This window comes from Rhinopithecus roxellana, chromosome 19, assembly GCF_007565055.1.
Source record: "Rhinopithecus roxellana isolate Shanxi Qingling chromosome 19, ASM756505v1, whole genome shotgun sequence".
In the NCBI taxonomy this organism is placed as follows: Eukaryota; Metazoa; Chordata; class Mammalia; order Primates; family Cercopithecidae; genus Rhinopithecus; species Rhinopithecus roxellana.
This window is the reverse complement of record NC_044567.1, coordinates 16,120,885-16,144,566: the sequence shown is the minus strand read 5'-3', so window position 1 is coordinate 16,144,566 and position 23,682 is coordinate 16,120,885. Positions and strand designations below refer to the sequence as shown.

The 23,682-nt window shown below is 40.3% G+C and overlaps 4 protein-coding genes across 5 annotated transcripts in view; 3 read left to right on the top strand and 1 right to left on the bottom strand.

The window, feature by feature from the left end:
• The window catches only part of LOC104658490 (keratin-associated protein 9-2-like), a 335,619-nt gene that overhangs the window by 142,178 nt on the left and 169,759 nt on the right, over positions 1-23,682 (bottom strand). The window lies entirely within an intron of this gene.
• LOC104658474 (keratin-associated protein 1-4) lies at positions 67-732 on the top strand. The gene has a single exon (XM_010358516.2). It carries the CDS (start codon positions 111-113, stop codon positions 474-476), a length of 366 nt encoding a protein of 121 aa, XP_010356818.1. The 5' UTR covers positions 67-110; the 3' UTR covers positions 477-732.
• LOC104658473 (keratin-associated protein 1-3-like) lies at positions 3,335-4,495 on the top strand. The gene has a single exon (XM_010358515.2). The coding sequence runs from the start codon at positions 3,363-3,365 to the stop codon at positions 3,885-3,887; it is 525 nt and encodes a 174-aa protein (XP_010356817.2). The 5' UTR covers positions 3,335-3,362; the 3' UTR covers positions 3,888-4,495.
• Positions 21,377-21,981, top strand: LOC104658472 (keratin-associated protein 3-1). Its single transcript, XM_010358513.2, has one exon. The coding sequence runs from the start codon at positions 21,425-21,427 to the stop codon at positions 21,722-21,724; it is 300 nt and encodes a 99-aa protein (XP_010356815.1). The 5' UTR covers positions 21,377-21,424; the 3' UTR covers positions 21,725-21,981.

Genomic DNA, 23,682 nt, shown 5'->3' with positions numbered 1-23,682 from the left:
TAGGTAAATATGCACCTCTAGGGAACATATAAAAGGACAGATATAGAAGGTGCAGCACAAACTCAGAAACCTCTCTTAAAAACACAGCTCTCAACCCAGCTCCTGACACCATGGCCAGCTGTTCCACCACTGGGACCTGTGACTCCAGTTGCTGCCAGCCAAGCTGCTGTGAGACCAGCTGCTGCCAGCCAAACTGCTGCCAGACCAGCTCCTGCGGAACTGGCTGTGGCATTGGTGGTAGCATCAGCTGTGGCCAGGAGGGCAGGGGTGGAGCTGTGAGGACCCGTATCAGGTGGTGCCGCCCAGATTGCCGCGTGGAGGGCACCTGCCTGCCCCCCTGCTGCCTGGTAAGCTGCACACCCCCATCCTGCTGCCAGCTGCACCACGCCGAGGCCTCCTGCTGCCGCCCATCCTACTGTGGGCAGTCCTGTTGCCGCCCAGCCTGCTGCTGCCAATGCTGTGAGCCCACCTGTTAAAAACCAGGTTGCTGATCGCTTACGAATGAAAGGGGAAGCACAGCAAAATTATGCTGATTTCTGAAGAACTGTTTGATTTTACTTGGATGCTAAGTACCATGATGTTGTTAAGCTGCTCAGAGATAATGAAACTCCTAGTGAGGACACTGCGGATGTGCCGAATTCACTCACTGAAACACGTATCAATCAGTGTTCTGGATAGCTTACGTTGCTTAAGCAGAGGACCAGGATGGAATAGTTCATCATTTCAGTGACATCTCTGCTCCCCCAACTCTCTCTTGATGCCCATGCATCTTCAGACCTGGTTTTTCCTTGAATATCTCTGATTAATTCAAATAAAATGTTTTAATGTGCAAAGCAAACTGAGTTATGTCCACCTTCTACCTTTAAGCATGTCTTCCTGTGGCTGGTATTCAAGAGTGGATTTGCAATTTGATAATAATACCAAGGTATAACCACAAAGTCTAAACCAGAAAGATTAAATACAAAGTAAATTATGCTTGAATCCATCAACTTAGAAATGCTCCATGAATTAAATAATTTTATAGTTATTCCACTATTTGCATGCTCCAATCTATTACGATTAGGTCTAGACCAATAAAGGTTGACCTTCAGCTAAAATTTTAAGGTTGATCAAAGCTATTGATTTCAACCTAAATGTAATTCTACCATCTTTTGTCTCCTTCCATTTTATATGCTAAATATTCTCCTTCATTTATGCCCCCAAATCTAAAGACATTGTCTTACTTTCTAAATAGACTTTAAAATATCTACCAGATACTACCTATTTTCCAAGAGTATTTAGGTTTAATTTCTATGCCTTAGCTTTCACATTCTTCCCACTGATCCCTGAATTGCTCTCTAAGCTTCAACTCCCGGTATTCACCTTCATTTGATGTAGGTATGCATAAGGTGTATCTCTGATCTAAATTATAATAGAAGAAACAGTTATAGAGAGCACCTGCTGAGTTCTACCACTGCCATTTGTCAGACAGATGCGTTAGAAATCTGAAACCGCTCTATTATATTTTGCACTTTGCAACCCAACTTAAAATATATTCTCTTAAGAAGTTAACACGCCGGGCACAGTGGCTCATGCCTGTAATCACAGCACTTTGGGAGGCCGAGGCGGGCAGATCACCAGGTCAGAAGATTGAGACCATCCTGGCTAACACGGTGAAAGCCTGTCTTTATTAAAAAATACAAAAAAAAAAAAAAATTAGCCGGACATGGTAGTGGGTACCTGTAGTCCCAGCTACTCAGGAGGCTGAGGCAGGAGAAGGGCGTGAACCCGGGAGGCGGAGCTTGCAGTGAGCTGAGATCATGCCACTACACTCCAGCCTGGGTGACAGAGCGAGACTCTGTCTAAAAAAAAAGTTAACACAACCTAAAACAAAACAAAATATATTTTACCATTTAATTTTTAAACTCTTCATTAGGCATTAGAGTGTAATATACAAAATACAATAGGATGCAAATATAGAAAGGAACATGTTATCCACATTATTTACAAGCTCCCAGAACTTACCTCTATCATTTACTTGGTAGCAATGATGGATTACACACAAGATTATGCAATTTCCAAGAGGAATAAAATAGATGGCAGTACATTCTTCAAAGTGTCACAACGCCTAGATATTTTTTCCTGAGCCCGGTTCCACTACTAAACCAAAAAATAAAATAAAATAAACCAAAAAACACATTTCCTAGTCTCTTTACAGTAAATAACAAGACTCTTTCATGAGAGGTACTACAGCTTGAAATTTCTCTTTAATTATGTGGGAGTGGTATTGATATCCATGAATCATGCCTTTTATTCCACCTATTCAATAAACATTTATTGAATCAGACTCAATAAACATTTATTAAGGTTCTACCACAAACTAATGACTCTGCTGGATACCTTCCTAAATACTATGTCAGTCTGGTTCCCAAGAACAGATTTCTGGTCTGGAACAGGAATAATATTCACACATTTCAAATTGGTTGAAATCAAAGGAACTATAATTGGTAATTCAATACGACATTGGAACAAAACAAGGTGAAATCTGCGAATTATGCATGACCAAAGGTACTCCTTCAGTTCAGTAGATATCCAGATATCCAAAACTTAATAGAATTTAGTCTATATATCCAGGAGGAAAAAATAATAGTTAAATATAACAACACGGCCGGGTGCGGTGACTCAAGCCTGTAATCCCAGCATTTTGGGAGGCCGAGACAGGCGGATCACGAGGTCAGGAGATCGAGATCATCCTGGCTAACACGGTGAAACCCCGTCTCTACTAAAAATACAAAAACTAGCCGGGTGAGGTGGCAGGCGCCTGTAGTCCCAGCTACTCAGGAGGCTGAGGCAGGAGAATGGCGTAAACCCAGGAGGCGGAGCTTGCAGTGAGCTGAGATCCGGCCACTGCACTCCAGTCCAGGCGACAGAGCGAGACTCTGCCTCAAAAAATAAATAAATAAATAAATAAATAAATAAATATAACAACACAATTATTACTCTTAGCCTTAGAGGTCTGCATAGATTGTCACATGGAATAACTATTATATAAAATGAGAGCATTCATTTGGACTAAAATGGAAGGACTCTTGGAACATGGGAAACCACAAACATATTCCAAAGAGCAAAGGACTGATATGAGGAGTCCGGAAGAAACTATAAAACAAAGTAATTTCTAAACTATTGCTCATAATGTGTCATAAGTACTTCAACGTAAGCCAATCAGAGATCCACTGAGAAACAAATTTAAACAAAAACAAAGAAAATATGTTAACAATTTTGTAAACAGCAGCTGGCTCAGATGTATAAAAGGGCCAATGTGGAAGTCACCACCAAAACTCAGAAACTCCTCCAAGCAACCTCTCAACCCAATTCCCAACACCATGACCTGCTGCCAGACCAGCCTTTGTGGATATCCCAGCTTCTCCACCAGTGGGACCTGTGGCTCCAGCTGCTGCCAGCCAAGCTGCTGTGAGACCAGCTCCTGCCAGCCAAGCTGCTGTGAGACCAGCTGCTGCCAGCCAAGCTGCTGCCAGACCAGCTTCTGTGGATTTCCCAGCTTCTCAACCAGTGGGACCTGTGGCTCCAGCTGCTGCCAGCCAAGCTGCTGTGAGACCAGCTGCTGCCAGCCAAGCTGCTGCCAGACCAGCTCCTGCGGAACCAGCTATGGCATTGGTGGTGGCATCGGCTACGGCCAGGAGAGCAGCAGTGGATCTGTGAGCACCCGTATCAGGTGGTGCCGCCCAGACTGCCGTGTGGAGGGCACCTACCTGCCCCCCTGCTGCGTGGTGAGCTGCACACCCCCATCCTGCTGCCAGCTGCACCACGCCGAGGCTTCCTGCTGCCGCCCGTCCTACTGTGGACAGTCCTGCTGCCGCCCAGTCTGCTGCTGTGAACCCATTTGCTGAAAGCCAGTTTGCTTATTTTCAATTGCCTACATCACAGTATCTCTGAACTGTTCATCCCTTGACCACCCCTGGACCACTAACAAGTTCTCAGACTTTGCATTGCCCGTGATGGAGACTACTAAGTATAAGAGTTCACAATTCTATCTGATTCCATTCTACAGTGAATACCCTGACCCTTCACTGAGGACACAGAGATGCTACAAAGCCACCTGCTGATCATCAATTTGCTTGGGATATGCTATTTCTGATATTTCTGCAGGATTAAAAATTACTGACATGTTGTGGAATTTATCCATGAGAGCTACCCACAGGTCTAATGTTTCCATGCTTTATAATCTATATTTATCTTGTTTACCTAAATTTTTTTGCAACATCAAAGACACGAAATTATAGCCAAGTGACATTCCTCAAGTGTCACCAGAGAGAATGGAAGCTCATCACCCAACATTCAGCTTCTAAGAAGTAGGCTGGACTTTCTACATTTTAACATCTGATCCATCCCTTGGTTTTTGGATCATAATGATCTTGCCTGCTGGATATTTCAGTTATATCTGTGATACAATGTCTTCTGTCATTTCTTAATAAATAGTATATACTAGGCAAAGAAACCATTGCATTTGTTTTCACTTGTACATCACGTGGTTTAACTGCTTATAATTCAAGAATGTCTACTTGAGGCTGGGCGCGGTGGCTCACACCTGTAATCCCAGCACTTTGGGAGGCCAAGGCAGGTGGATCATGAGGTCAGGAGATCGAGACAATCCTGGCTAACATGGTGAAACCCCGTCTCTACTAAAAATACAAAAATTTGCCAGGCGTGGTGGCAGGCACCTATAGTCCCAGCTACCCAGGAGGCTGAGGCAGGAGAATGGCGGGTGAACCCAGGAGGCAGAGCTTGCAGTGAGCCGAGATTGCGCCACTGCACTCCAGCCTGGGTAACAGAGCAAGACTCCATCTCAAAAAAGAAAAAAAAAGAAAAGAATGTCTACTTGAGGCCAGGAGCAGTGGTACACACCTGTAATCCTAGCAATCTGGGAGCCTGAAGCGGGTGGATAACCTGAGCTTATGAGTTCGAGGCCAGCCTGGGCAACATAGTGAAACCCTGTCTCTACTAAAAATACAAAAAAAAAAAAAAAAAAAAAATTACTGGGCTTGGTGATGTATGCCTGTAGTCCCAACTACTTGGGAGGCCGAGGCAGGAGAATCACTTGAACCTGAGAGACGGAGGTTTCAGTGACCTGAGATCGTGCTACTGCACTCCATTACACTATGCAGTAAATTGCAATAAGCTCTCAAAATGGCCATTTTCTATGTATGACACCAAAGAAGACATAAGGTGCACTAAACAGTTAAGTAATGGTAAAAAGACACACATTTCCAAGTCCAAAGCAAACGTGGGAGCCTATCTTTTATTGAGGATCATTGGCCATGTAAGGGTAGGTGGACAATGAAAGGGATGAAGCAAGATGAATTAGGGTATTAAAGGATGGAGACAAGAATGAAAAGGGGGAGAAAAGAACAAACTAGAGGAGAAAAGACAGAGAGAAGACACAGTGAAAAAGGCTAGGTATGAGAGGCTGAAAGAAAAGGAGGAAGAGTGATGGAGAAGACACACCTGAAGGGGAAGGAGGTGAACCAGTGTGGCCTTGTTAGTACCACACGCTGTGCATATGCCAAGTACACATCATGCGAACTTTGCTTCACATAACATCTGTACTGATCCTGTGAAATAGATATTGCAATCCTGGCTTATAGATAAGTAAGTCTAAAAGAAGTTAAATAGCTTGCTTACAGTCACATAGCTCATAAGATTAGAAACAAAACTGAAATCTGAATGCAACTCTGTCGACTACAAAATTTATGGAGAGAATGAAATTAAGAAAATGGATATAAAGGAAAGTGTAGGAAAGTTTATAAGATTTAAAGACGGCTATTTTGGAGACTGTGGGCTTCAGAATAAGTTACTCTGTTGCTGCTGGTTAAGTTGCGGTCTCAGAACTCCACACCCTCCCTACTACACTCAGCTTTGTGATGTTAGTGATGAAATCCGCAAGCCACATTGTTGCTTTTCCAGCTTTCTATGTTAGGCCTTGCTCCAGCCAGCCAGCACCCCATCCTCAGAGTTCTGAGTCAGATCCACTGGGACTATCCTCCAAGTTCAGAGACATCAGAACATGTCAAGAAAAAATATGACTGTCAGTTCTGCAGGACCCAGCCTCTAAACGTATACATTTTAATAACTCCTAACTCTTCCTTTGTTCCTTCAACCCTTGGGCCAGTAGTTGTTTCCTGTAGTTGCTACTTCCATGTTCAAATAATTGGCATGGATTTTGTCTCCTCATTAGGTGCTGACTGACAGAAATGTTGTTACCAGGAGTGGTCCTGGAAAACAGACCTTCATCGATGGGACTTGGGGATTGCTTTGGTAAAGTCCCTGAGCTTGAACCCAGTGTTAAACTCCTTGCCAATGAAACATGAAATGCATTGCATGCAATAGCATCACCATTATCACTTTGGTTATTTAAATAAAGTACCTATTGAAATAAGTGGCTTGGGAGCCCAAGTTGCTGCTGCTCTTGACTCTTAAGACAGTCATGATGATTATAAGCATTGTTGTGGAGGATGTCTTCTGAGTGTACTGCGTGCTTTCAGAAAGAAAAATGGCAAATTCAAGACTTTAATATCTCATGTCAAGTCATAATCAGAGATCCAGAAAAGATTCAGCAGCAGCCCTAAAATAATCACTTGTTTCTTATAGCCACAGGACTGGTACTGTCCCATATTAAACACTAACTAAATTTAATTGTGTGAGTTGCACAATTGAAAGGTAAGTTGAATTCACAGCTTCAACAAGACTGTCATGTGAAAGTTAGGGAATTGACAAGGAAGAAGTTTTAGAACTGAAACTTGGCGTAAGAGTTTCCGTCTGAACTCAAAGGGGGCTGAGGATCTTGAATCTCCAAGTCATTCTGAGCTTCTTTGACCAGTAAAAATAGATTTCCCCCCGAGTCTGTTGAGAACAGCTGTCCACTGTTGGAAAATCCTCTAATAATCTCACTTGGGAAAGGTACCTATATGGAATGCCTATTGTCCTGAATAGCCACCTTAACTATATCTTTTTCCTTCTAGTCCTGTACTTCTGATCAAATTTCAGATGCTCCAGAGGGCAAATATGATGTATCATCCAGGAAAAATAGCTCATATATGAAAAAACATGCCATAGGCCAAAATCCAGAATACTGACAACACCAAATGCTGACAAGATTATGGAGCAATAGGAACTCTCATTCATTGCTGGTGGGAATGGAAAATGGTACAGCCACTTTGGAAGGCAGTTTGGTGATTTCTTACAAAACTAAACATATTCTCACCATACAATCCAGCAAGCATACAACTTGTTATATACCTTAAAAAGTTGAAAACATATGTCCACTCAGAAACCTGCCTATGGATGTTTAAAGTAGCTTTATTCATAATTGTCCAAACTTGAAAACAACCAAGATGTCCTTCAGTAGGAGAATGGATAAACTGTGGCACATCCAGACAATGAAATATTATTTAATGCTGAAAAGAAATGAGTTATCAAGCCATGAAAAGACATAGATGAGATCTAAATGCATATGACTAAATGAAAGAAGCCAATTTGAAAAGGCTGTATACTGTATGACTCCAAGTATATGACATTCTGGAAAAGGTAAAACTATGAAGACTAAGAAAAATGAGTGGTTGCCAGGGGTTATGGGTAAAAGGGGTGGAAAAGGAACAACAAAAAAGGATTTGAGGGCAGTGAAACTATTCTGTATGATACTATAAGGTGGGTACAAATTATGTATTTATCCAAACCCATAAAGTGAACAACAACAAAAGTGAACCCAAATGACAACTTGGACTCTGGGTGATTATGTGTCAATATAGATTTATCAATTATAAAAAATGTATCACCCTAGCAGGGGATGTTGATAATAGGGGAAGCTACACATGTGTGAAAACAGGGGGTATATAGGAAACCTGTATGCCTCCTGCTTGATTTTGCTCTGAACCCAAAACTACTCTGGAAAATAAAGTGTATTTTTAAAAAGCATTATTGCATTATTATGTATTAGCAGAAACCTGAGGAATATGTGTAAGTGTATTTTTAGGGTAGTAAACCAAAGAAGATGGAATGTAACACGGTCTCACTCTAATCATCTCACTTGGGGAAGTTGCGTGTAAGGAATGCCTAAATGATGTGATTACACTTAAAGATTCTGGATATAAAATTGTTGTACAAAGAATTATTTGGTTTGTTGGCTTAAACTTGAAGTCAACAATGGTCTATGTTTACTGATGCTCAGGTGTCAGGGCTTTTTTGACATAATGTAAAGGAAAGGAATCAAAGACTTAAGGAGATAGGAATTTTGGAGATTTATCATATGACACTGCACACATACGCATCGCCAAGTAACTTCCCACAGGTCCCAGAGAAAACTGCCTTCACTCAAGGCTTTTATATTCATAGGGGACCCTTGCAGTAGCCTAGGTATGATGGTGGAGACACTCTCTCTCTTTGATTTCAGTAGAGATAATAGGATCTCAGAGCAGTGGAAGCTAAGTCACAAAACTTGACTACCAAAGTAAAAGTAAGTGCAGCTGGCCTGTTTGAATTGCATGGGTCCACTTACACACAGAATTTTTTCAACCAAACACTGATTGAGATACAGTATTCTCAAGATGTAAAACTTGCATATATGGAGAGCTGACTTTTCATAAACACTCCACAGGGCTGAGTGTGAGACTTGAGTATGAGCAGATTTTGTATAAGCAGGAGACCTGGAACCAATCCCCCCCACCCAGTACACTGAGAGACAAGTGTACATTCACTGTAAAGAGAAACAGAGATATAGTGGGAGCCAGAATGCTTTGACCCACAGGGATCTGTCAGTAGTTAGTTTATTATGGTATCCTTAGAATGAAATTAAGGGGAAGCATATTAAAATGTTGGTTGATATCTATACTCAGATCTTCGGGGGATTGTATTAGTTTCCAATTGCTCCTCTACCAAATTACCATAAAACTGGCAATCTAAAACAACACATATGTATTATCTCACAGATTTTGTGGGTCAGGAGTACAGCAGGGCATAGTGAGATTCTTTGCTCTTGGTCTTATGGGAGTAAAACCAAAGTATCAGCTGGTTCTTATCTGAGGCTCAGTTTTCTTCCAGGAATTGTTTTGTTGGCAGGATTCATTTCCTTCTCACATTTTCATATAGTCCCCTCCACCTTCAAACCAGCAACAGTAGGTCAAGTTCATGTTATACTTTGAATCTCTCTGATTTCCTACCCTATCCCCGCTTCCCTCTCCAATGTCCTCTTCTGCTCTCAGCTGGAAGAAAATGTTCTGCTTTTAAGGGCACATATAGTTACACTGGACGCACCTGGATAATTCAGGATACTCTCACTATCTTTAAGTCAACTGATTAGTAACCTTAATTACATTTGAAATGTCCCTTTTGTTAGGTAGCAGAACATAGTCATGGTCATGACAAGGGCTCCGAGGCCTTGGAGGCTGAAATTCTGCCAATCACAGGAACTATTAGACACTAAGTTGACACTAATTTCTAGAGACCCAAATGCCACTGGCCCTCCAAAAAAAAGTGGTGACTTTTGGTGGCCAGATGATAGTTAGAATCTTGGTCTACATCTGAATCACAGTGGACCCAGTGGGCCTGCAGAATAATCACCCAATTTGTGAATGTATAATTGGAATTATCATGCTTGACAACTGGCAGAATCCCCACATTGGCACACTGGCCTGAGGAATAAGGCTCATTTGGAAAAGTGGTCAAGTTGAAGCCCCCAAGAGTTTCCCTTGATACAAGAATGGTAAATAAAAAAATAGTACTATATTGATGGGAAAATTTTGAAGATGGGTGCCATTACCAGAGACTTGGAAAAAGCTGGGTTGTGATACCTACCATCTCCCCATTGAGCTTGTTTATCCTGTGGACAAAGCAGATAAACCCTGGAGTATAACAGAACAATTATATATTATTATTTTAAATGAATTCAGGTGGTGACCTCAACTAGAGAAGATGCCCCAAATGTTGTATCTTGAATGGAGCGAATTAAGACAGCCCCTGGCACCTGGTATGCAGTTATTGACATGAAAATGCATTTTTCTCTGTATCAGGGCAACCAGAAGTACTTTTCTTTGACCTAGCATGGCCAACAGTAACCTTCCAAGCATTGCCTCAGGGCTATGTCAACTATCCTGCTCTCTGTCCTAATATACTCATGGTATTAATCATCTTGACTTTCCATACAACATCATAGCAGTCCACTACATCTATGACATCATGCTGGTTACATTTGATGAGCAGGAAGTGACAAGTACCTTAGAGGACTTGGTAAAACATTAATGAACTCCAGGGCAAGAAACAAACTCTACAAAAATTAAAAAGCTCACCACCTCAGTGAAGTTTCCTGGAGTCCAATTGTCTGGAACATATTGAGATATCCTTTCCAAGGTGAAAGAAAAACTGCTGTATTTTAAGCTAACTTCAGCTAAAAAGGCACAGCTCTTGGTGGGCATTTTTGTATTTTGGGGTCAATATATACCATATATGAGTGTGTTATTTCAACCCACTTAATGAATAACTCAAAATGCTGCTAGGTTTTAGGGGGGACAAGAGCAAGAGAAGGCTCTAAAAAGTCCCAGCTATGGGTGTGGTGGCGGGCACCTGTAATCCCAGCTACTTGGGAGGCTGAGGTAGAAGAACTGCTTGAACCTGGTAGGTGGAGGTTGCAATGAGCCCAGATCATGCCACTGCACTCTAGCCTGGGCGACAGAGCAAGACTCCACTTAAAAAAAAAAAGAAAAAGAAAAAGAAAAAGAAAAGAAAAGTCCCAGCTACAATTCAAGCTGCTATTTCATTTGAGCCTTATAACCAGCACGTCCAACCTGTATTTGAAGTGTCTATGGAAAATATAGACTCACTGTATGTAGCCTCTGGCAAGCAGCAATAGAAGAATTATAGGTCAGACTTCCAAGGTTTTGGAGAAAATCCATGCCCTCCTTTGAAAATAACTACTGTCCTTTTAATAAACTACTTCCAGCTTGCTAGTGGGCAAGAACTAGAAAAAATGGAATGACCATGCAACCTGAGCTTCTCATGCTTAACTGGGTGTTATCGACCCACCAAACTATAAGGCTGGATGTGCACAGGAGCAATCTATTAAGGCAGGGGGCCCCAATCCCTGGGCAGTGGACCAGTACCAGTCCGTGGCCTGTTAGGAACCAGGCAGCACAGCAGGAGGTGAGCCACCGACCAGAAGCATTACTGCCTGAGCTCTGTCTCCTGTCAGATCAGCAGTGGGATTAGATTCTCAGAGAAGCACAAACCCTATTGTGAACCGTGCATGTGAGGGATCTAGGCTGTGGGCTCCTTATGAGACTCTAATGCCTGATGATATGTCACTGTCTCCTATCACTCGCAGGTGGGACCATCTAGTTGCAGGAAAACAAGCTCAGGGCTCCCATCGATTCTACATGATGGTGAGTTGTATAATTATCTCATTCTATGTTACACTATAATAATAATAGAAATAAAGTGCACAATAAATGTAATGCACTTGACTCATCCTGAACCAACCCTACTCACCTCCCCAGTCCATGGAAAAATTGTCTTCCATGAAGCCGGTCCCTCGTGCCAAAAAGGTTGGGGGCTACTGCCATATGCTATACCCCAAGCTAAGTAAGCTTCCTATGAACTTAATTTCATTGAATACTTACATCAATCCTGTAAAATAGATACTGTTACCTTACCTTCATAGATGAGGAAATCAAACCTAAAGGTGGTTCAATAGTTTGTTCATAAGTAAAACACAGAAATACAAACCCAACTCTGACCCCAAAATTCATGACGAGACCATAAAGTTAAGGAATTGGAAGTAAAGATTGGTGTTGGGAGATTCAGTAGATCTAAGGATATCTCTTTGGGCAGCTGTGGGCTTCAGAATAAGTTCCCCTTTGTGCCCATTACATTCCTATTTCTTGGCTCCAAGACCTCCTTTCTGTACTCTGCAAAATACAGCGTGACTTTGCCCACAGTTCTGTTAGACTTTTCCACTAGGGGGTGACAGAGGAAAACTGCAAAGCTGGAAGAGGAAGGTGGGATTTGTTCCTTCCTTCTGCTCCATTTGGGGCTTCCTGTATGCTAAGCAGATCCCAGGATAATAGCCCCAAGTCACACTTCTCAGTCCAGCAGGTGCAGATCCTGCCCATGGTAGCACACGAATTCAGTTTGCAGTTTTCTCAACACTTGTAGAACCAGCTTCATTGTCTCCTTTCCAGGGTCACCAGGACTAACCAGTCCTCTCTTAAAACAACAGTTTCAGCTCTACAGGACATCCCCCTCTCTAAAGTTTAATTCCTCGCCTCTTACATTTAAAGCTAGGCCTTTAAAGCTTCCCTTGAAAACTAGGGCTTTCTGCAGTTTCCACATTTGTGATATTTTAGAGTCCTCTTTCAATCCTTTCAGTTATCTAGTGAACAACTTAAAAATTCTTCATATGAATTTTATTCAATAGAAAAAAGAGCGTTTGGTTCTCACCTCCTGTGGGACCCTAACTGTTATAGTCTTATTGCCTTTGGAAAATTCGATTATTTAGTGAGCCATTTGTACAGAATGTTCACTTACTCCCTTTCATTAATCACCATAGTGGATATGAGAAAAAAATTATCTCAGAGCTTTGGAGATGGCAGTCAGAGAATTACAGCATTTTAGGCCTGATAGAATCCAACTGAGAAACTAGAAAGATTACTTGGCAACGTTAAGCTCTGTAGTTAAGAAAGTTCCACCTTTTCTACCAAAATCCTTCCATGAAAGTGGGATGTGCCCAGACAACTGACTGCAGACGGCCCTTTGTTAATGACTGACTTATCCCCCAAATCATAACTCTGACTTAAGAAACCTATTGTCCATCATGATTATTCTGTTAAATGCCATTAGACAGAATTAGTTTTAAAAACTCAAAAACACAAAGGGATTTTGAGAAACTTGAAGGGAGAAAATGTTGAATCATCACATCAACTAAAACATGAAAGCCTTAGGTAAGACTGGTAAGACTGGAGATTTAGAGTTTAGTAAAATTGTTTTGTGAGGTTGACAGAGACTAATCCAAAGCACCAAGTATTATGAGCCTATATTGGCCTATTCATTTCTAAGCATGTTCTCTTTTTTCTTCTTTGTTCCTGCATTACAAATATGAGATAGAGAAACAGGACTGGTACAGTACACAATACAAAAATCAAAATCCCTGGCTTTTAATGGGTTAACATTTAACATACAAAATGTCAAGACTTTTGCTTTCTCAATTTTTTAGTATCTTATTTATTTTAGTTGCATGAATGAAACAAACCAAATATTTTCCCAAAAGGATCAGAGAAGTCTTTTTCTGAATGGGGTCAGAGTAAAGAACTACAATTATGTTAACTCTAAGACAGTACTGACTTGTTCAAAAGATGACACCTGTGACCCTGGAAAAAAAGATCCTAGTGGGCTGATAAGCTCATGGTAGGAAGAAGGGAAAGAACTCAGGATTTTCAGAGCAACTGAAGCCAGGAAGCATGAGGAAGTTAGAGAAGAGCTAGAGATGACAGAGGTTGACAGCAACAGCCACAAAAAGGCTCTTAAAAGAAGGAAATTCAAGGTTCTCTATTCAGGAGAGGTTGAGGGAGACAAAACAATAGAATCCTAGAGATAGAATTCAGGCAACTCTGAGGTTAACATTTTTACCCTTTACTCCTACACTTGTTGGTTTAGTGATCAGATGGGGCCAAACGGAAAGAGAGCTGCACAAAAGCCAGGGATAGAAGTTAGAGGGAACCGGAAGCTGAGACTAGAAGTAATACGAAACACTTGCTTTGTGTGTTAACACGTACTAAGCAAAACAAACTTGTCATGTTGTTTTTCAGGGGTCCCCAACTCCCGGGCTGCAGAGCGATACCTGTCCCTGGCCTGTTAGGAACTGGATCACATAGCAGGAGGTGAGCAACAGAGGAGCAAGTATCCCCGCCTGAGCTCCGCCTCCTGTCAGATCAGCAGATCGGCGGCGGCATTAGATTTTCATAGGAGCGCAAAGCCTACTGTGAACTGCACATGCGAGGGATCCAGGTTGCACACTCCTTGTGAGAATCTGTCTGAGATGGGACAGTTTCATCCCAAAACCATCCCACTCCCATCCCACCCACCGTCCGTGGAAAAATTGTCCTCCATGAAACCAGTCCCCTTGTGTCAAAAAGGCTGGGGACTGCTATTGTGTTTGAGTATAGGTTAACAATTTGATCACTCTAAAGACGTATTTAACTGTAGGAAGGGACAGAGAGTGAGATGAGAAAGGAATCAGAAGACCTGAGTTTAAAATCCCAAATCTACTCTCACTCACTGTGACCTTAGACAAATATTCCCAGAAGCTCAGTTTTGTATTGTATATCAAATGGGGGTTCTAATATGTCACAGTATTGCTGTGAATAATAAATAAGGTTATTAATAGTAATATGCCTGGCACATAGTACATGCTCAAAAAATTTTATTTTCTATTCCTCTTCTCCATTCAAATGTATGTCTTCAGGAGCAGAAAGCCCGTTTGGCTGTGGAGAGAATAGCACGAGCCAGATAGTCATGTGTGGAAAATAGCTTTAAAAATAGGAAGAGCATTGCTCTTTTATCCATTTGAATAAAATGAATCACACAAAAATGATCATCTCATTCTCAGTTCAAGTACTTCATAGTAAGCAAAATTTTCATCTGTGTGTTGAAGCCTTTCAAATCTTCACCTCCAGCACTGAGCATGGTGTACTCTCAAAAATCAAAACACGCTTAATATTTGTGGGAACGTTTTCCTCATGTTATCTTCCTCCTTTCTGCTCTTTTCATCCCAATGGACTCAGAAGTCAAATTTCCACTCAGGAAAACTGACCAGCTATGATTACAAGCTGTTGCAACACATCTTATTCTACAGAGGAAATTTCTAACTGTATCAAAATATAAATTGTATCACTTCATGTAAATCACAGAGAGTAATGAGAAAGACAGAATGAGGAAGAAGTTACACTCAAGCAGATAGAGCACTTCTTCAGTCCCCTCTGAGTAATAAATCCTGCTGGGCATTTGTGATGACTGCATCCTGAAAAAGGCAACGTGGTAGAGGGGACATGAGGAGTACAAACTGCTTCCCAGTGATCTCACAGGGCTTCAGCAAAGCAAGGTCGAGGGGCACAGTTTCCTTTGTGGAGGTGGGGTCTTCACTGGTTACAAAAACTATAATGAAGACTATCAACAGGCAGGCTTCCCAGGCATGAGAAACCTAAAAGCTAAACTCCCAAATTTAGCCCTAGATGCCCTATTGTTGAAGAGAAAGAATACCTGAAAATGTCAGGGAAAAAAAAGCTCCAGCCTCCCTCTGCTTATTTAGTAACAACCATCACACCTATTAGGATCATTTATTGACGACTTACTATGTTCCAGGCACTGCATTGCACATTTTAATGCTTTCTTTAATGTATTTTTTAAACATCCTATCAATGTGATAGTAAGATTAGCCATATTTACAAATGAAGGAGTTAAAGAGGTAACTTCCCTGCCTTAGAAAAATATATACCAGTGGTTCTCCATGGGTCTACTTAATTCAAGTTCAAACTCCTCATCCTGGGGTCAAGACTCGACATCTTGCTTTTATCTCACACAGTGGTTCTCTAGATACACTGCACTATTCACGGCTTCCTAACAACCATTTGTTCTTTTCCGCTTCTTCTATGCATTTACTGCTGCTGTTCCTTACAGCTGGAATGCCTTCCTACTCCCCTGCCTTGCATTCAAGCCCTGTGTACCCTGAGAATCCCAGTAAATTCTATGATATTTAAGGGTACACCATGTCCTGCTTGTCCTTGAATGTCCTAAGTCTCCTAGCACAGTACAAAGCAAATACCAGGTGCTCAACAGAGATTGGTTGAAATAAACCAAGTTATGTATTTTCTCTTGAAAAATGTAATAATCAATAATAGAGAGATTATAGATTAATGTATAGTGACTAAGAACATAGACTCTGGAGCCAGATGGCCTTGGTTCAGATTTTAATTCCACCACTTACCAGCTATTGACCTTGAGCAACTTACTTAACTGCTCTATGCCTCAGTTTCCTTTAGCTATAAAAGAGAGGATAGCTTTAATACCAGCCTCATAGGGCTGTGGTAAGAATTAAATGACATGATACATGTAATGCACTTTTTAAAATATCTGTTACACAGAAAATTCTGTATGAGAGTTTGCTCTTTTCATATAGTCAACTATATGTTTAGTAAAATAAGCTAAAAACTCAAAGTATATTTTAAACCCTAGTGTCGGCTAATATTTAAATATATAACAATTAAGTATCTTAATTTCAAAAGATTTTGAGTACTACAGGAGTTCTTTGGAAAAACAGTGGTTACTTAATTCAATGCAGTAGTCAGATTTATCTAATCAATTGAGAAAAAGTCTCTGATTCAAAATAAAATTGTAAAGTACAACTATTGCTAGAAAATAATTCCAAGGATGAAAATTCCAAAGCTTACTCTAGAATAATTATAAGTTTAAATATCTCAGTATCTCACATAGTAGGCAGCTTGAAATTTCATTTCACCAGTGCCTGGCATATAGTAGGTACTCAAATTTTATTGAGTGTCTATTTTCCTAAACAGATTAATTTAGTTAATACATATTTTTATATATTAATCATATATAATTATCTGTTACTATCTGTATACTCCACAGCCTACAATAACACATGAGAATTAAACTGAAAGCCTAGGGTTCCCAGGAAAAAATAGGTAACACTTCCAGCCACCTGGCTAAGCAACCACTTGCAAGAATGTTGCATGTGCCACGTGACTGAAAGCTATGAGATCAGCTCTGCATGTTGCCAGATGACAACTCTAGAGACTATCAGATGCCCTCAAGTGGAAAACACCATTATTTCCATTTAAAAGAAATTCAATCTGGGGGTAATTTTTAGTGCAAGCTAATAAGGGTGGCAAGAGATATATCAGGCTTGACTTTAACCACAAACTGGAAAAAAAGAAACAATCTGATGCAACTGGAAAAAACTCCCAAAGTTCACCATTTAACCCAAGCCCAGAATCCTTTGCGTGAATGCTCAGCAAATAGCAAAGTAAACAAAGAATAAATTGATATCAATGACAGTCCTGATACCAGCCATTCTTTCTTTCAATCTATATTACAAAGGAATGCATTGGCAGTTTCAAAGATCATGCAATTCAGGAAATGAAAGACCGCATGTTTTTACTTACTAGGCATTTTTATTAGGATGACAAACTTTAAAGGTTTCTATATCCTGCTTTTGTGAAGGGATGAAGAATTCCAACAGGCTTTAGGAAAATTGAGTGTCCCTGAGGTGTGAAGCTTCCTAACATCCCTGCTGACTCAGGAGGTGCCACTGTGGAAGGTGTTTCCCAACAGCCACCCAGAAATTCACTGAGTTGTTGGGAGATGGATGTTGGTAAGGCACAAAGTGGCTCACAGCAAAACATGACTAACGCATATAAAAGTGACTATCTCATTCTCAGTCCAGGCACATCATAGTAAACAAAATTTTTCCCATATGTTGGAGCCTCCCAAATCTTCACCTCCAGCTGGGCTAAACTAAATTCATCTCCAATCCCTTTCTTATCACTCCAGACAGCAGCCTTTTTTACAAGTAAATCTGACACCTAGATATGATCCTTGGCTCCACGCATATTCTCAATCAGCATGACCTTTCATCTCCACTTTCAAAGGGGCTTCTAAACTCTACCACCTCTTAACAGTTCATCAAAAACTAGCATCAACTGTCTATCCTCACACTTTCTAGTCATGCTAGTTTCCACTTTGCTCTGCTGCAGTTCATTTTCCTTTGAACATAAATCGCATCTTATCACTCCCTTCTTGAAGTCATCCAGTGGATTTCAACACCTTTAGAGTAAAATCTAAACTGTGTAGAACAACTAAAAAGTCCTACACGGCTTGCCACCTGCCACCTTCTGTAACCTCATTTCCTATTACACTCCTTCTCTTCACTATAGTCCAGCCACTCTGACCATTCTAATTAAGGTAGGTACACTCCCTGGCACTTCTCTGGAGTTCTTATTTATTCATTTCTTAGTTTTTTTATTGTCTGTTTCTCCCACTAGAATTAACACCTTGACAACAAGGACCTTATCTGACCTGTTTATTGCTCTATACTTAGCACCTAGCATAGTCTTAGACATTTTGTTGAGGACATTAATAAATTTAAAAAGTACATGAGCATAATCTACAATTATATAAAATTTAATTCCACAAAAATATTGATTTCGTGCAAGCGATTGCTATCAGGTGAGCCATCATTCGGTGTGACTTTAGAAATATTACTTAATATCCTTGCTCTTGGTTTCATCATCTGTGAAATGGGTACAGTAACAGTGTACCCAATAGTGATCTTAAAGGGCTGTAAGATATAAGGAAGAAGATACACAATAATACTTAGCACATGCCTGACACATGGTATACATCCAATACATGCAAAGTGTTAGCAGAGGATTAGTGTTCCCATTACCTTAAAAACAAAAATACTAATTTTATTGTGGAAACTGATGTACTACCCATATGGTGGTCCCTAAAAACTGAATGATGTCATAAGAAATCTCTGATAAGTCCCTCTTCTCTATTCCCACAAAACTATGATATCTTCTAAGATACTCCTCACTCCCCTAGAATACCCAAATAGCTTCCTAATTATTGTCCCTGTCTCCAAATTACCTCCTTTCTACAGCATAGTCTTTTGATTATGAAAATAGCTCTAAACCCAACTCCCTTTGTGGTCCCAAGACCTTCAATGACCTGGCCCCATCCTTCCTACCAATCTTACACTCAACCAATCTTGAGGGTCCTCTGCACTGTAGTCAGACAATACCCCTAAAGCCAGAGGGAATCTGGCACAGTGATTAAGGCCATGAAATCTGAAGCCACATTACTTGGCTTCAAATGCCAGCTACTCACTCACTAGCTACTTAGCCCCTCTGTGCCTCAGGTTCCTTGTCTGTCAAAGGGCAAGGATAATATCATTGCATACATCATCATAAGGTTGTTGTAAGAACTGTATGAGACAAAGCATGCAAAGCACTCAGCACATTACCTAATACTTAGTAACTGACAATGATAAACATGATGAACCTCCCCTCAAAAACTACAGTGTATTTCCAAAATCTAGTCATGCCACATACCTGTTCAGCAACCCTTAGATAATGACCATTGCCTACAAGATAAAGTTCAAAATCCTAAGTGTAGGATACTAAGCACAGTACAAATTCTTCATACTGTGGCACTAACCCATCATTCCACCTCCATTCCAACAGATTCAGAACCTATGCTTCAACCAGGCAACACTTTTTGTCCTCCCATGAGTGCCCTGTGGCATTTTGTTTTAATGGCTGAAATCTCCTTCCTATTTATTTCAATCTGCTCAGCTCCTTTTCACCCTTCAAGATCCAAACAAATGTTCTCTTTCTATGAAGGGCTTCCTAAGTTTTCCAGGTAAAGTCTATCGCTTCTATCTCTAAACTGTCATATCATAACCTGGAAAATCTAAATGTACAATCCTTTGTTATTGTTTGCTGGTTTACTTCTCTGTATTTCTCTTCCTTTCTATGACCCCTGTAAGGGCAGGAGCCTATGGCGACTTTTTGCATGATGCCCAACGTACGGCAGGTGTTCAATCAATGAGCATTTGATATGTAAATTCTAATTTTGATATGTAAATATCTAAGAGAGATGTAAATTCTAGCATAGGAATCCAAAACTGCAAAATCATTCCAATAAGAAAATGGCTAAAATGAAAGCAGTTTCATGCTAAGCATTTTTTTTAATCCATCATCTTGTTGATTTGCATCTCATTTGGCTTTTGATTCCTCTGCATTGTACAATTTTCTACTTGTCTTTAGAACTTGAGCCATCTTATCTGAAAAAATGGGTCAAGAAAATATATACATGTTTTTAAATCTTTCTAAGTAAGCTATTTCTAAAGGTTTTACCAGTTCAATATTTTTCCTATTCTAAAGTAATTCTAAATCATACTAAATTTTCTACCTTCATCTACTTTTAAAACTTTATTTTTAGAGTTTTAGTGGTTTAGATGAAACTTGGAAATGTCTCTATTCTGGACCACAGAGCCTGGAAATAAGACGGGGGTGTTCGATGTTTTGGCTTCCCTGGACCACTTTGAAAGAAGAAGAATTGTCTTGGGCCACACGTAAAAAACACTAACACTAATGACAGCTGATGAGCAAAAAAAAGAAAAAAAATCACAAAAAAATCTCATAACGTTTTAAGAAAGTTTACAAATGTGTGCTGTGCTACATTCAATGCCATTCTGGGCCACATGTGGCCTATGCCGCAGGTTGGACAAGCTTGTGGTAAGATGTTGCTAAATCTCCCCAAGTATGCTCCATAAAGCACTGACCTGTAAAGCTAATCTCTGAAAACAAACAAAAAGCAGTCCACGGTCAAGTAAGTTTGGAGAAAAATACATGCTCTATCTCTTATTGAAAAGTCATAGAGCACCTTAGCACATTAAAGGCTCTGAGAGGCCCAACAATGAAGAACTCAGCCTTTCCCAAACTTATTTACCAGAGAACCCTTTCAAGTCCCTTGGAACCGGTGTTCACGGAACTCAGTCTGGGAAATACTGCACCATTTAGCTTCTGAATGGCCCAATACAACTAGATTTTTGGTCATAAATAATCTTCACTTATAACACAGTTGGATGGAGCTTAAAGGACACCCATCTTTGTCACCCATGCAGGTCTTCACTCCCACCTGCAGTTTCTTACCAAGTTATCGTTCGCAGCATATTTTAAAGGGAGAACAAATGATTTGTTACAGCTCTATAAAAAGTGCCTCTTTACACAAAACCAAAATCTATTTCTCTATAGATTCTATCCATTCATCTTCATTCATTTCTTGGAGCCACAAATATTAAATCTAAAATGTGATATCACTTTTTCAGCCAAGGGCCTAAAGGATCACATAGAACCTTTGGTCACCGGTAGAACAACAAACAAAAAGCTTACTTGTCCTCTTCATCTGAAAAGTAAACAAAAGAAGTGGGAAAGGTTTGCAGATGCCTGGCATACCAAGCCATTATTAGTGAGGGTATAACGATTAGAAGATAATGGCCCGGTACCTTTGAAGACTGGAATGAAGCTTTTTGTGTAGTGACACACTGGAAATGTGAAGAGTCCTAATTTGACAACAAAACAACCTAAATCTCTTTTATGAGGTGAGCAGTGTATCTTAGGTAATAAACACTTAAGTAATTAGACGGTTTTTATGGAGATAGCTATAAAGTGAAACATGGGGAAAAACCCCTCAGTAATAGGCTGACGCCCAGGGAGATGGGTATATAAGAGCCAGGGTAGAAGAGAGGAGCATTGAGACACCAAAGGACTTCTCTCGACTCAACAAAAACCCACCTCCCATTGCTATGGATTGCTGTGCTCTCCGCTCCTGCAGCGTCCCCACTGGCCCTGCCACCACCTTCTGCTCCTTTGATAAAAGCTGCCGCTGTGGAGTCTGCCTACCCAGCACCTGCCCACATGAGATCAGCCTCCTTCAGCCCATCTGCTGTGACACCTGCCCCCCACCCTGCTGCAAGCCTGATACCTATGTGCCAACTTGCTGGCTGCTCAACAACTGTCACCCGACTCCTGGCCTGAGTGGGATCAACCTGACCACCTATGTTCAGCCTGGCAGTGAGAGTCCCTGCGAGCCCCGCTGCTGTTAACCAGCCAAGTCTGCACAGGTTCCGTGAGGTGGCTGCCCAGTGTCCTCTGCACCACCCGGGCTTCAGCACTCACTGCTGCCTGCATCAAGGCTAAGGCCATCCCAATCCCTGGGGCCAAGTCTTGATGAATCTTCTTAATTCTTTGCTCCTTTCGGTACAGTTGGAGACCTCCTTTCTGTCTTTTAGGCTATTTCATCACTCTTTGAGAAATAACCATTTTGACTATTTGTTAATAAACTTTATTCTGGCTTAGCAAATGTGACCTTGTGATGATTTATTTTCATGTTTCCCATTAGGGAAAGTGGAATGCCTACCTAAACCTGAACAGCAAGTTAACACACTATCCAAGATTTACCCCAACAGAATAAGAGCTCTCATAGTGGAATTTATTGAAAAAATAGATACTGGTTATTTGTGATAGGTCAAAAAAGTAAAAAAAGTGGTAGTTCATTTTATAGAATCTTTTTGTTTAACAGATATTTATTTAATAGATATTATTGGAAGACATCCACTGTGCAAGCACTATGCTACAGTCTGGAGATTAATAGAATATTTTTAAAATACTGGATTTTAGTTTCCATTGATTCTGACATTGATTTTTCTTTCTTCCTTAATTGACTAAATGAATTGATCACGGTGCTGGTGTGTATAAATAATTTGATCATCCTAGTCACAGTCATCTGAAATTCTGAGCTCAAAATGCAAAGCAATTTTGAGAAGCATATACATCCATTTCTTCATATATGCTGTCTTCCAAAAAAAATCCATTTTGAATTAATATCAGCATTTATTGAGTATTCATTGCGCCCTCAAATGGGGCTTACATTGGTTTACATTAGTCGTGACCACGATTAGAAGTTTGCTGGTCTAAGTGACATATAATATCATGACAATGAAATATACTTAAAATATCAGACCACAGTGTAGTATTTTCTATACACCAGAAATAGTCACACAATTCTGAGAGCAAAAACACAGTTTCTATTAGAACAAAACTTCTATGATAACCACTAATTCCTAATTCATGTCCTTATTTATCTTAGAAAAATCTAAGTGCAATTAGGTCTTTGCAGAAAATAAAGGTATGGTGAGATGTATATACACACACACACACACACACACACACACACATATATATATATACTTTTGGACTTGCCTTTGGCCTTTAGGCCAATTGCTTCCCTCTCAGTCTCAATTTCCCTGTTATTAAAGTGGTTTCCTACCTATAGTTTGGCTTCCTACAGTCTCAGTTAGCTTGTTATTACTTTCTGCCTTGCTTTTGTCTCAGGATTATTGTGAGGACCAGATGTCCTGAAGTGTAGAAACCACCATGTCCACAGCATCAACCTGTTACACATGAGAGACTCTCACCATTACTGCCACATGACAGTTCCCAACTTTCTCACCAAAAAGCATCTTTTAAAAATATTTATTTATTTGTTTATTTATTTATTTCAGTAGCTTTTGGGGTACAAGTGGTTTTTGGTTACATGGATGAATTACACAGTGGTGGTGAATTCTGAGATTTTGGTACACCCGCACCCGAGGAGTATACATCGTACCTAATGTGTAGTGTTTTGTTCCTGGCCTCCCTCCCACCCTCCACCTTTTGAGTCTCTAAAGTCCATTATATCACTCCATATGCATCTGCATACTTAGTTTAGCTTCCACTTATAAGTGAAAACATGGTTTTTTGTTTTCGATTCCTGTGATTTCCCACTCCATTTCACTCAGAATAATGGCCTCTAGCTCCATCCAAATTGCAGCAAAAGACATTGTTTCATTCTCTTTAACAGCTGAGTAGTAGTTCATGGTATATATATATATATATATATATATATATATATATATACTACAGTTTCTTTATCCACTCATTGGATGATGGATACTTAGGCTGGGCATCTTTTTATTTCTTGAAATATGTATTTTTCCCAAATGGCTTTCTTAAAAAAGTTTAA

Coding starts and splice junctions, on each gene's coding strand:
- LOC104658474 (XM_010358516.2), top strand. CDS start 111: ATGGCCAGCTGTTCCACCACTGGGACCTGTGACTCCAGTTGCTGCCAG.
- LOC104658473 (XM_010358515.2), top strand. CDS start 3,363: ATGACCTGCTGCCAGACCAGCCTTTGTGGATATCCCAGCTTCTCCACC.
- LOC104658472 (XM_010358513.2), top strand. CDS start 21,425: ATGGATTGCTGTGCTCTCCGCTCCTGCAGCGTCCCCACTGGCCCTGCC.